Source organism: Crocodylus siamensis, chromosome 2, assembly GCF_052110815.1.
Source record: "Crocodylus siamensis isolate JL-2025a chromosome 2, ASM5211081v1, whole genome shotgun sequence".
NCBI classification, from domain to species: Eukaryota; Metazoa; Chordata; order Crocodylia; family Crocodylidae; genus Crocodylus; species Crocodylus siamensis.
In genome coordinates, this window is record NC_143396.1 from 183,994,309 (window position 1) to 184,006,883 (window position 12,575).

Here is a 12,575-nt window from a genome sequence, read left to right on the forward strand (position 1 = left end):
ATGAAGAACACGGTACATGACATGCCACACAGTGTAGCTCTACAAAGAAATTCCTGGTTCACCCAAGAACATTTGTGTAGCACTTCTGACATTTTTGCTTTTAAACGTTTTTGTATATGCACATCTCTTCCCTTGAATTTTGTAGCTACCAGGGTGTTAGAAATGGAGTATTGTTATAATATTATTAGAAATGGAGTGTTGTTAGAAATGCACAGTTTGCATCTCGTACCTGATAAGCAAAAAAAACACTGCCAAGGACTTTTTTTCTTGGCCAGCCTTGCCACAGTTCTTCTTATACTAAATCACACACTCCCCCAGCCTCCCCCTAGCTTTTCTCATGCAGATTACAGAAGCTGGAATTCAACTGACTGTGTCCTTGAAATGGGGGGGCAGGGATTTAAACTCTTGGTGACCTAAAGAACTTTCTGAGCATGCGCAATTAGCTGATGCATATTTACTTCTCCGCCCTGCATACTTAAGTAGTTAATTATAATGTACATGCGATGGATGTAGTAACATAACCACACACATGTTTGTATGAAACGGAAATGAGCTGTAAGAGTTCCTGTTTCTGCACACGTGCCCAGGAGGGAAAGGATAAATACCGGCTGAAAAATTCCTCAGGGGTTCGGAGTAATCTGAGTCTTTGACTCTGCTCTGACCCTATTTGCAAATACACCTTTTGTGCTGCTAATAAGTGTGTGTCTGAGATTCTTTGCAAGCCTCCAAAGAAACGAACCGCTTTTTGCATCAAGGGAGTCCATGCTGCTGCAAATGTAACATCTGCTTGCAGCCCAAAGCTGTGGGTTCAGCACCAGTCTTTATATGCCATGTGACCATATAAGAACTAGCCTGTTCATAGGAAAGAGTTGCCTTCTAGCTGAGGTTAAATAGGAAAATTCAGCCAACACTTCCTCCTTTGTTGGTTTCATAAGGGTTTGTACATCATGTTATTCTGACAAAGTTATCAAAAATAATACAGTTAAGATCCTAGAACATTAACACTATTGCCTCAGCTTCAAAATAAAATTGGGAAATAACCAGCACAAAGCTTGATTTGCATATACTGACAGTGAGAACAAAACACTTTACCTTTTAGGCAATGATTTTCTGTTATGAGTAGGGGAAATGGAATTTGGTAAGTGAAATTTTCCACCCAGAGGAAATATTTCCTATTGGTTTCTGGACTCTTATAAATACAATCTACCCCTGTCTGAGTGTATCTGAGAGAGAATCCATTTCTCAGAAACTTTGACAGGCTGCAGTGGTAAGTTTTAAGATTTTAAATCTGATTTTAAGATTTAAATAACATTGTTTTACCTTTTCCAGTAAGGTACATAAACTCAGACTTTGTTTTTTCTAGTGCAAAAGCTACTAAGCAAAAGATAACACAACTTTTCCATGCATCCCATTCCCCAGCAGGATGCTCTGAAGATAACTGGTTTTATCAGAAAGGGTGTTTCATTTTTGAATAACAAATCATCACTTTGCAAAGTCTTCAGAACTGTGTGTGACCCTGCTGATCCATGCACCTGCTCCACAGTTAGAAGTAGAATAAATATGATGCCTGGAGTCTTCAAAAACTTGCCAGATTGTCGATAATCATACTTTTCCACTCACTATTCTCTTATAGGTAAAGTAGTGTGCCATGAAGTTCTTCACCTCCATCTTCTTGTTATCCCTGGTCTTATGTGTCACCAGCGACAACTGGGCTGAGAGGGCTGGGAAATTTTTAAAGGATACCTATGGAGGTAAGTTATTTTCCAAACAAACATTCTTCAAGAAGAGTGTCTTCAGAAGAGAGGTTTTTGGAAAGGAGCAGAACATAGCGTGTTAATAAATCAGGATTTCCTCCCCCAATTTGCCATGTGATTTTTTGAAAATCATTTCACCTCTTTTTGGCTAAATTTTGCTAGTATAAAATGAGAATAATGTAAACTCATCTCTTTAAAGTCTTTATTTTATCATTATTGTTATTATTATTATTAATCAGTCTTTCCAGAACGATTCAAGACTAGTATGTGGTACAATAAGGTCCTGGTCCATGAACTGGGCTCCCAAGCTCAGTCACAACAGACCTGATGAATAACAACAACAACAGCAACCACAATGACAATAACTATCGTCATCTGCTTGGTTTATGGAGGGTTCCCCTTTGTCAAGGAGTCTCCTTTCATCTCCTCCTCAAGATTTCACTTGATGGATGGTAGTTAGAAAAAGAGGTAAAACAGCTATAAAATTCATCTGCTTCTGAAAGGAGGCTTGGGAAGGGAGCCTCAACTTAGAAGCTACAGAGGAAGGGTAGAATGATGATTGAAGGCCACTGGAGAGGGGTAAAATAACTCCCACCCTTGTGTTTACAGTTTCCATAATTCTTTCTTCCCTACCCAGGTGCTACGGATATGGCCAGAGCATACAAAGACATGCGTGAGGCCAACTGGAAAAATTCAGATAAATATTTCCATGCACGGGGAAATCGTGATGCTGCACGGAGAGGACCTGGTGGCGCTTGGGCAGCAAGAGTTATAAGGTACCTGATGTCCCTGGGGTTCTGGATTGAGGTGGGAGACAGCTGTGTAATCCAACAGGGTGAACTACTTCTTGATTCATAAATGGTTACTCCCCTGTTTAAAGAGTGGATATTTTTAACTACTATTTGAGTTGGGTATGTGAAGATGGAGCCCATTCTTGAATTTAGGAGCCCTTATTCACATGTTTCATGAGTTGACACAACGTAGCTGATACTTGCTCCAATCAGCTCACACTACACTGTTGAAAGAAGTTGATGTTTTTATCCCAGTACTTCACAATCTTCAGAGCAGTGAACAGAGCATAGTAGAGGCAAGGGCAGCAATGGCATTTACATTCCATGCCAGCTCTGAGATAGTTCTAACAAGCCTAGATTTGTGTGATACAGGTGTGATATCAAAGTATCCTATAGTTTCATAGTTTCTAGGGTCGGAAGGGACTAGAGTAGATCATTTAGTCTGACCCCCTGCCATGGCAGGAAAGAGTACTGGGGTCAAACGACCCCAGCAAGGTGTACATCCAGCCTCCTCTTGAAGACCCCCAGGGTAGAAGCCAGCACCACTTCTCTTGGAAGCTGGTTCCAGATCCTTGCCGCCCTGACAGCGCTTCCTGATATCTAGCCTAAATCTACCCTCTGCCAGCTTGTGACCATTATTCCTGGTCACTCCTGGCAATGCTAGTGCCTGCTGGTCCCCTCTGACTAGTTTGTAACAGGCCACTAGATCCTCCCTCAGCCTTCTCCTGTGGAGGCTGAACAGGTTCAGGTCCCATAGCCCCTGCTCATAGGGCCTGCCCTGCTGTCCCCTGATCATGCGAGTGGCCCTCCTCTGGACCCTCTCCATGCTGTCCACATCCCTCTTGAAGTGCGGCACCCAGAACTGGACGCAATACTCCAGCTGCGGCCTGACCAGTGCCGCATAGAGGGGGAGGATCACCTCCTTGGACCTGCTTGAGATGTATCTGTGGATGCATGACAAGGTATGGTTGGCCTTCCTGACTGCCTCCCCACACTGCCAGCCCATGTTCATCTTGGAGTCAATGATGACTCCAAGATCATTCTCCGCCTCTGTACTGACAAGAAGAGAGTTCCCCAACCTGTAGGTATGGTGCTGGTTGTTCTTCCCCAGGTGCATCACCTTGCACTTGTCGGTGTTGAATCCCATCCTATTCTCATCTGCCCACCCTTGTAACCTGTCTAGGTCCAATTGCAGCCTATTCCTCCCATCTAACATGCCCACATCCCCCCACATCTTAGTGTCATCAGCAAATTTGAACAGGGTGCTTTTTACCCCCTCATCCAAGTCACTGATGAAGATGTTGAACAGTGCAGGCCCAAGGACCGAGCCCTGGGGGACCCCACTGCCCACATCTCTCCAAGTCAAAAATGACCCGTCCACCACCACTCTTCTGGGTGCAGCCCTCCAGCCAGTTGGTGACCCAATTGACTGTGTGGGTGTTGACACCACAGAACAGGGTGAGACAGTGTCGAAATTCTTCCGAAAGTCCAGAAAGACTATGTCCACTGCTACCCCTGCATCTAAGGATTTAGTGACCTGGTCGTAGAAGGCCACCAGGTTGGTCTGATAGGACCTGCCACTAATGAACCTGTGTTAGTTGCCCCTAAGCATAATCTCCCTTGCTGGCCCCTCGTGGACATGTGCCAGAATAATTTTCTCAAAAAGCTTGCCCAGGATTGAGGTAAGACTAACTGGCCTATAGTTTCCCAGGTCCTTCTTCTTTCCCTTTTTGAAGATGGGAACCACATTGGTCCTCTTCCAGTCCTCTGGCACCACACCAGAGCACCATGAGTGTTCGTAAAACCGTGCCAGGGGTCCCGCAATGACCTCAGCCAATTCCCTCAGTACTCTGGGGTGGAGATCGTCTGGACCAGCTGACTTGAACACATCCAGTCCCTCCAGAAGTTCCCTAACTAGTTCTTCACTAACCCTTGGCCTAGGTGTGCCTCCCCTGAGGCTTGAGGGGGACCCAGCTGGGGGATGACTGTTCCGGTCCCTGCTCAGGAAAATGGAGGCAAAGAAATCATTAAATATGTTGGCTTTCTCGTCTGGTGTGATGACCGAATTTCCTAACGTGTCCTGCAGGGGCCCCACATTACCCGGAACCTTCTTTTTATCCCCTATTTATTTAAAAAAGGACTTCTTGTTGTCCTTAATCCAGGAAGCTAGTCCCAGTTCCATCTCTGCCTTGGCCTTCCTGACTGCCCCCCTGCATCCCCGAGCAACTGCAGTATAGTCATCCCTGGTGATGACCCCTTCTTTCCATTGGGTGTACGCCTCCCTTTTAGCAAGAAGACATTCCCAGATGCTTTTGGTGAGCCATGGAGGTTTGTGTGCCCTCCTGCTCCCTTTGATCCTCGTTGGGATTACCTCCCTTTGGGCTTGGAGGATCGTCTCCTTAAGGAGTGACCACTCACCTTGGACACCTGGCTCCCCTCCCCTCTGGGACCTCAGCGCTACCCCAACTATCCTCCTTAGCTTGTTGAAGTTTGCCCTCCTAAAATCTAGGGCTGCTGCCTTGCTGTATGCCTTTGCCACCCTGCGCTGAATGATGAATTCCAGCAGGTGATGATCGCTGTCACCCAGGTGGTTGAGCACCTGCAGCCCCCTCACCAGGTCATCTCCCGTGGCCAGCACCAGGTCCAACAAGGCATTTCCTCTGGTGGGGCTGTGCACCTCCTGGGTTAGACGGAGGCCCTGCATTCTGGCTAGGAAACTACACGAGTGGTCAGACCTGGCTGACTGCTCTTCCCAGCAGATGTCCGGAAAGTTCAGGTCACCCATGACTACCACATCCTTTGACCTAACTACCTCCGTGAGCCGACTTAAGAATTCCTGGTCGAGCTCTTCCCCTTGGTTGGGAGGTCTGTAGTAAACCCCCACCATTAAGTCTCTTTCCCCTTGACTGCTTGTATTCTAACCCAAAGCACTTCAGATTGCCCCTCCTCTGATTCTTTGTTAATTGACGAGGATGTATATTCCTCCTTAATATAGAGTGCCACCTACCTTTCCTTCCTATCCTGTCCCTTCTGTACAACCTATAGCCCTTGACATTCACCGCCCAATCATGCATTGAGTCCCACCACATTTCAGTGAGCCCCACTATGTCCGGGTTGGTGTCAGCTAGCAGGAGGGTAAGTTCCTCCTGCTTGTTTCCCATACTATGAGCATTTGTGTAGAGGCATTTGAGGCCTCTTGTGGATGTGTGTACTGGCCCCCTACTTTCAGCATTACCCTGGCCCCTGTTGCTTTCTCTGTGTATATATTCTGCTCGTCGGTCTAGGCTGGGCTGTACCTGTGGGTGTTTCTTGGTCTGGCAGTCCGATGTTTCCTCCACCCTCGTCTTCCCCTTCCCCCAGTGAGCCTAGTTTAAAGCCTGCTGGAAGAGATCTGCCAACCTAGAAGAAAACACGCTTACCTTTAGGGGAAAGGTGGAGCCCATACCATCCGAGCAGGTCTCTTGTTGTGATGTGCTGGTCATAGTTGAGGAAGCCAAAGCTTGCCTCGAGACACCATTCCCAAAGCTGCCAGTTGGTCTCCACGATGCACGTTGCGTGCTGTTTTCCACGTCCACTCACTGGTAGGATAGAGGAGAAAAACACCTGTGCGCCTATCTCCTTCAGCACGACCCCCAGAGCATGGTAGTCCACCATCAGGCGATCAGGGCTTCTCCTGGCCACATCATTAGTACCCACATGGATTAGGGCCATGGGGTAGGAATCGGTAGGCTGGATCATGGCTTGGATCATCCCCTTCACGTCCTGAATCTTTGCTCCAGGTAGGCAGTAGACCTCATGTGTCAAGGGGTCCTGGCGACAGATGGGGCCCTCTGTACCCCTCAGGATGGAGTTGCCTATGACAATCACTCAACGCTTTTTCGTCCTGGCCTACTTATCTCCTTCGGCCTGTTTGGGACACGGAGAGCGTGGAGTTACCTTGTCCCCGGCTTCCTCCTCTCCTTCCTTCTCCCCCAGACTTGCCAGGGCCTTGTACCTGTTCTCCAGCTGGATTGGAGGAACTGGTACTGCCGTGTTATGAGCAACCCTGGTTCTGGAGGTGACGGTCTGCCACTCTGCAGTGGAGGGCACTTCCTGAGGTGCTTCTTCCTTGGGTGTGTAATCCTGCAGGGAAAGAAAGTAGCTGTCAATTTCCTCCTCTGGCTCCCTGATTCACCTCAGCCTGCTAACCTCCTCCTGGAGCTCCCTCACTTGCGCCTCCAGGGCCCTAAGGGGGGCGCCTGCAGGACAGGTGTGGGGGGTCTCCAGTCCCTCCCCCCCCCCCCCAGGCCTTGCTGGGCAGCTCCCGCAGGCCAGGGGGTGGGGGGACGCCAGCCCCCCCGTGGGCTCTGTCTGGGTGGAGGCCTCAGACAAGCCCTGGGAAGGCTGCGCCCCCCAGGCAGGGGCCCTGGCAGCACTCTTTGTGGACACCATCGTAGGAGTTGCTGCCTGTTTCTGGCTGAGTGCGGCGCCTTTGCCCCGCACTAGCAGGAGTCTCCCTCCTGGCCGTTCCTGCTTGCCTGCCAGCACGAACGCCGACACAAACGCCAGCGCTCTCTTACAGAAGGCGCCTGTTTGCGAGCTCTGTTCATGAGGCTCGGGAGCGTGGCTCCCTACTGGCTCAGTTAAGAGGGATCCGGGGGGCTTCCCCTCCGGATCTGGCTCAGCTGCATCGGTCCCTCTGCCCCACTTACCTTAGGGGTTTTAGCGGCTGCTGCCCCTGCTGCTGCTGCATTCGCCTCTGCTCCAGGTCTGGTAAGGGGGCACACGTGCATGCAGGACACACGTGTGCCTGGATCCCTCCTCTCCCTGCTGCTCCTGGCTCCCGAGTGCCTCCTGGCTCCCGAGTGCCTCCTGGCTCCCGAGTGAATTCTATAATTCTAGGCCCCACTTTATTAGAAAAGTTTCTTGTTTTTGTTGTTGTTTTTTTTAATTAGAGAAAAGCATGCATTGTGTTATGGGATTATAAACATGTAAGGATTGTACAGGTGAAGACATGAAAAGGAAATTATTTAGTTATTGTTATTTGTGCAAAAGAACCTTTATTTCTTTTTTCAGTGATGCCAGGGATTTTTACAATCTTATGCGGGGCAGAGATAAAGCTGACAGACGTGCTGATCAGGAGGCGAATAGATGGGGCAGAAACGGAGGAGACCTCAAGCGCTATAGACCAAGGAACCTCCCTAGAAGATACTAATGCAGCTTGTAAAAGATTTTGGCATTTCCATTTTCTTTCTGCTTTGCAAGGTTGTAACAAGTACAATTCATGATATGCTTTCAGTGAAATAGCAAACCTTCACAGTCATAACGGAAAGGAAAAAATACAGGTTACAAGCTGTTGGGGTGCAGAGAAAAGCCAGTTGCTAACTGCTCAAGTTTTGTAAGTATGCATTATAATTTACTGAATAAACACATATGTCTGCATTTTTGTTTACTGATTGTCCTTTATTCAGTTTTTTTATTCAGTCCTGTGCAGGAGATGGTACGTGCCAGAGCCATGGGCAGATCTTGGATTTTGAAAAGGGAGGTGCTGGCAGTATCGTGTGTCATCCCATAACACAATGTATTCTTTTCTCTAATTAAAAAAACAACAACAAAAACAAGAAACTTTTCTAATAAACTGGGGCCTAGAATTATAGAATTCAGTTTATGATCCAAGCCAAAACCAATATAACTGTGTCTGTGAGGGGTTGGCCACCAGCTCCAGTCTGGGACAGGAACCTAGTGCTAGAGGAGGGGTGGGCAATTATTTTGGGCAGAGGGCTGCTAACTTAATTTTGGCAAGCCATTGAAGGCTGCATGACAGGCAGCCCAGGGCAAATAAATATTAAGTTTCTAAATTTTTTAGGGGCCCCGTGGGCCAGATTGAATGGCCTGGCAGGCCACATCCAGCCCCCAGGCCGCATTTTGCCCACCCCTGTGCTAGCGGGTACAGCTGTAACCCTCCAGCACAAATGGAATTGCTCCAACATTAGTCACCCAGACACTCCACCATAACTCCAAAGTGCCCCGCTTGCTGCCCTTCATGCATTGCCCCTGCTACCTCATATGCCTCCTGGCTCTACTCTGTTCCTCATTATCGCACATAGCCTCATGCTTAGCCCTGTCCATTGTGCCCCAAACTGCTGGGCCTCACCAGCTTCCTGTCCCTTCACTGTCCCATGAATCCATTGCACCCTGCACAGACTCAGGCCCATCACACCCCAGCCCCACTCACCCCTTACACCTCACCGAGCTCTCCCCTGCTCCTCTGAACATTCAGAACTCACTGAATCCCTCACTGAGGGACTGTGGGTCTCTTGCAGCCCATGGTTGCTCCTCACCCACAATCCCTCTTGCTCCCAAACCCTCTCACATCCCATTTCATCCCCACAGATCCCATCAACCTCCAAACCTTATCTGCCCCTTGCACCTCCCCACTCCCATAATGCCATGGCCCCTCCTCACTCCAAACCTTTCCTCTGAAAGACCTTGGGTATGGGCAACTGGTGCCTCCTGAGTCAAGGGGGCACTTGCCCCCCCCCAGCAGTCAGCCAGTGACTGGGGGGGTCCCCCCGTGGTGGATCATGACTATCCAGAAGGGCCAGGAGTGTGTCCGGAAGTGCCAGCGGTGCTTCTCCTGGTGCCCCCATTCCCCAGCCGGCACTCTCAGGGGAGGAGGGGGGGCACCAGTGCTCCCACCTGCCCCACCTAAGCAGGAAACACTGGCAGTCAGGGGATACACACTGGGTCTTAGGGGGTGCACGTGCACCCCTTACACGTCAACACTGCCCTTGGGTGCTTGTGACCCGCCGCCCACCCAACCCCTTATGGCCTCTTCCCCTTAGTTCCTCCCACCCCACACAGCTCCAAACCCTGGGGCAGGTGGGAGAAGAGCTGTAACTGCCTTCCTCCCACTGTTCCCTGCTTCTTCATAGCATGCCAATAGCTGGTCTCCACTGCCCTCTACCCTCAACATACAGAAACAAATGGTTGGGGTCAGAGGATAGGACTTGCTTCAGCTGCTGGCAGCGCCCCTACTTGGGAAGACCAAGCCCTCTTATCCACCTTTACCGTGGTTGTGCCACTACTTCAGCCTCCTGCAGACTCTATCATCTGCCACAATGAATAACCCAGAGAAGTGTCACAGTAGTAACTTACCTCTTCGCCTCACCTTTGCAACTCCCTCCTGCCTCTGACTGCTGTCAGGGACCCTGAGCAGGCCAGCCAGCCTATGTCAAATACCTAAGCAGCCACTCCTACAGTTAGTCACCAGCTACCAAACTCTTCCCCAGTTTAGGAACAGGGAGCATCCTGATTAGTCCCAGCTGGGGCCGTAGGTTTCCAGGCCAGACAACAGTTTTGACCTAGTTTGCTGTGGCAGGACACTTGATTCCTGTTCTCTCTGTTTTTCCTGATTCCTAAGCCCGGCCTTCACTTTCCCCTGGACTCTGGCTTTGGATTTCCCCTGCAGATTGGGTTTCTGGTTCTTGACCCTGACAGGGCAAAATCTGAGCATTAAGTCTGATGGCTAAAATTACAGATTTTTAGTGGTTATTTAGTGCTTATCATTCAAGCTATTCAAAATAAGTGTAGCTGACTAGTGTGCTAGAAAGCAAAATATGACTCTCCCAGCCTAGCAGGAAAGCAGTTTTGTAATAAGGCAGTTCTTACACATTCCAGAGAGAGATTTTTTTTTTTTTTGGAGTAGAGCGTGTCTAATGAACTTCGAGAAGAGAAGCAGCCCATACATTAAAAAAAATAAGAGTGCAGCTGCAGGAATTAACCTGTCCTGTTTACTAAAAGTCCCAGTTAGGTATGGAAAGATTCTAACTATATGATCACAGCTTAGCAGACACCTTGTGTGTGAAATGCATGTGGACAGTACCCTCATTGTCTGGACAAGGTAGGTCAGACTGGACCACCAATGAATGAGTACCAGCTAGATGCACAATGAAGGGACTAAAGGTGTAACACTTGAGAGAAACAAAGAGAAGGTATGTTAATTACTCAGCAACTTCCTTCAGGAGAGACCACCATAAACTGAAGACCCGCGGAAGATAATCGTGTGCTGGCCAGATGTGTGTCTTCCTGTGTGCATCCCTGGGGCACTGTGTATAAAGAGAGCTGTTGCTTGCTTGCTGATTTGTCATATGCTGCTGCTGTGTATCCGTAAAGGTCCCCAAGTTATCAATGGGATGTGTTGTGATTGGTCATTTTAGGGATGTTGCACCCTGCCCACAATTGAGTATGGGCTGCTGATTCTTAAAATCAGGCTAAGTCAAGACAGGGATCAAGAACCTGTCCTAGATTACCCAAAACCTGGTCCCCTAACTGTTAAACAAATTGTGAGCAAATAGATGTTGCCACCTTTTGGCATACTACATCACAGGAAAATTAGTGGTGCAACAAAAGGCAGTAAGACTGCCACTATTACTGTGAGTATCTATTAGCTCTGAGGCAGCAGAGTATGGGCAGCCTGATCTGCATGTGCTCTCCAGCCATCCCAGGCAGGGGCTCTGGGAGCTTAAAGGTTAAGCCTATGGAGCAGCTGCTCACTTTCCCCTTACAGAAAGTTACCCTGAGGAATCCTTTCTTCCCCCCCCAAAATATTTATTTCTATATATATAAATAAATATATATATAACTCCACCTCCAGCATTCTGCCAAGTGGCCCCTGTGGTTCACTTGGCAGCTCAAAGCACACTAAAAACCTGTTACATAGTCCACACCATGTAACTGCACACGCATGCACCCATCTCCATACCTGTACCCACATCCACTGCCCTCCTCAGTGGGTCTACTCCTGAAAAAGTCGATGCCAGACCCCTCTCCCCCAGATGAGGTCTGCTATTTCTTTCCCATCATCCTCTTCTGTCTTCTTACACTACCAATACATTTCACTTAGTTCCATTTTAATACAGTCCTCAACTGTGGGGTCTGGGTGTCTGTTTATGAGCAGGTTCCTGGCTTTCCACAGGGTGTACCTGGTTAAAGTGAGTTGTCTTTGCTGTCTGGTCAGGTACTGTAAAGAACCGCTTCCCTGCTCAGGTTTTTTAAACTTGTCACCACCAGGAGGAGCACATGGACTTTCTTCCACATTTCTCTGGTATATGGGCAGTCCCAGAAGAGGGAGTTGATTGTTTCTGCTTGCCAGCCACAGGCCTGGGCAGTTCCATAGACCTCTCTGTCCTGCACTGCTTATCCATGCCCGCACAGGGAGTGCTCTGTAGGCAGCCTGCCAGTTCAGGTCTCCGCGCTCCTTCTGCAGGTCCTTGTGGAAGATTCGCTCCCACACGTCCTGGCAGCTGTCACCAGGTAGTAAGTCTATGGGTGATATGGTGTCTCCTACCACTTCCCTAAGTGTGAAAGCCCGCTTTCCCCTTCTCAGCCAGACCTGTACCTCTGCACTTCAGGGAGTGGGGCTGCCTGCGCAGGGAAAGCTGAAAGATTAAATCATCCATTTGTCCTGTATCATCAAAGGCTGGAGGAGGGGCCATGCACATTTTGCCCAGTGAAGCAGATCAGAACTGCCTAGACCTGAAATGCTGGAGGAGGCTGCAAGTGGGAGAGGAACAGTGGGAAAAAAACCCTTGATCATCCCCAACTCACTCTCCCTTTTAGCGTCCACTCTCTGCCCGTGTGAGGTGAATAGCCTTGTTGTTTCACTCCCATCCCTGTGTGACACAAGCCTATGTGGTGGGCACTGGGAAGATGGACCCACCCAGTAAAGCTGAAAACCCCGCTTCATATAGGGGAGGGGGAGCAGGGGCTAAAGGTCCATCAAGTGATCATGGCTGGGGGTCAACTAAAGAAGAAAACAGGGATGGAAGCAGAAGTCCAAGGTGCAAAAGGAGGGTGCCATTGAGCAGAGCACACCAGAGCTGCCAAACATGGGAGGCTGGGCAAGATGGACCAAGGGTCTGGAGGCAGTTCTGACCTCCTGATTTGCTGCGCAGCCCTGTGGTGGCACAGCTGATCCCATCCACTGCCTTTAGCCGGCCAGCCCCAGCTGTCTGGGACAGGCTATTTAAATGATATTATATTGTATTAT

At 49.0% G+C, this 12,575-nt stretch overlaps 1 protein-coding gene across 1 annotated transcript; it reads left to right on the top strand.

Moving 5' to 3' along the window:
• Positions 1-1,221: 1,221 nt before the first annotated feature.
• Positions 1,222-7,892, top strand: LOC149871457 (serum amyloid A-5 protein-like). The gene is made up of 4 exons (XM_090032558.1): positions 1,222-1,267; positions 1,634-1,751; positions 2,392-2,530; positions 7,601-7,892. Exons 2-4 carry the CDS (start codon positions 1,649-1,651, stop codon positions 7,737-7,739), a joined length of 381 nt encoding a protein of 126 aa, XP_089888684.1. The 5' UTR covers positions 1,222-1,267; positions 1,634-1,648; the 3' UTR covers positions 7,740-7,892.
• The last annotated feature ends 4,683 nt before the right edge of the window (positions 7,893-12,575 follow it).

Excerpts from the sequence above, each read along its gene's own strand:
- LOC149871457 (XM_090032558.1), top strand. The coding sequence starts at position 1,649 with ATGAAGTTCTTCACCTCCATCTTCTTGTTATCCCTGGTCTTATGTGTC. Across the intron at positions 1,752-2,391 it reads TTTAAAGGATACCTATGGAG|GTGCTACGGATATGGCCAGA; the intron begins GTAAGTTATTTT and ends TTCCCTACCCAG. Across the intron at positions 2,531-7,600 it reads TGGGCAGCAAGAGTTATAAG|TGATGCCAGGGATTTTTACA; the intron begins GTACCTGATGTC and ends TTCTTTTTTCAG.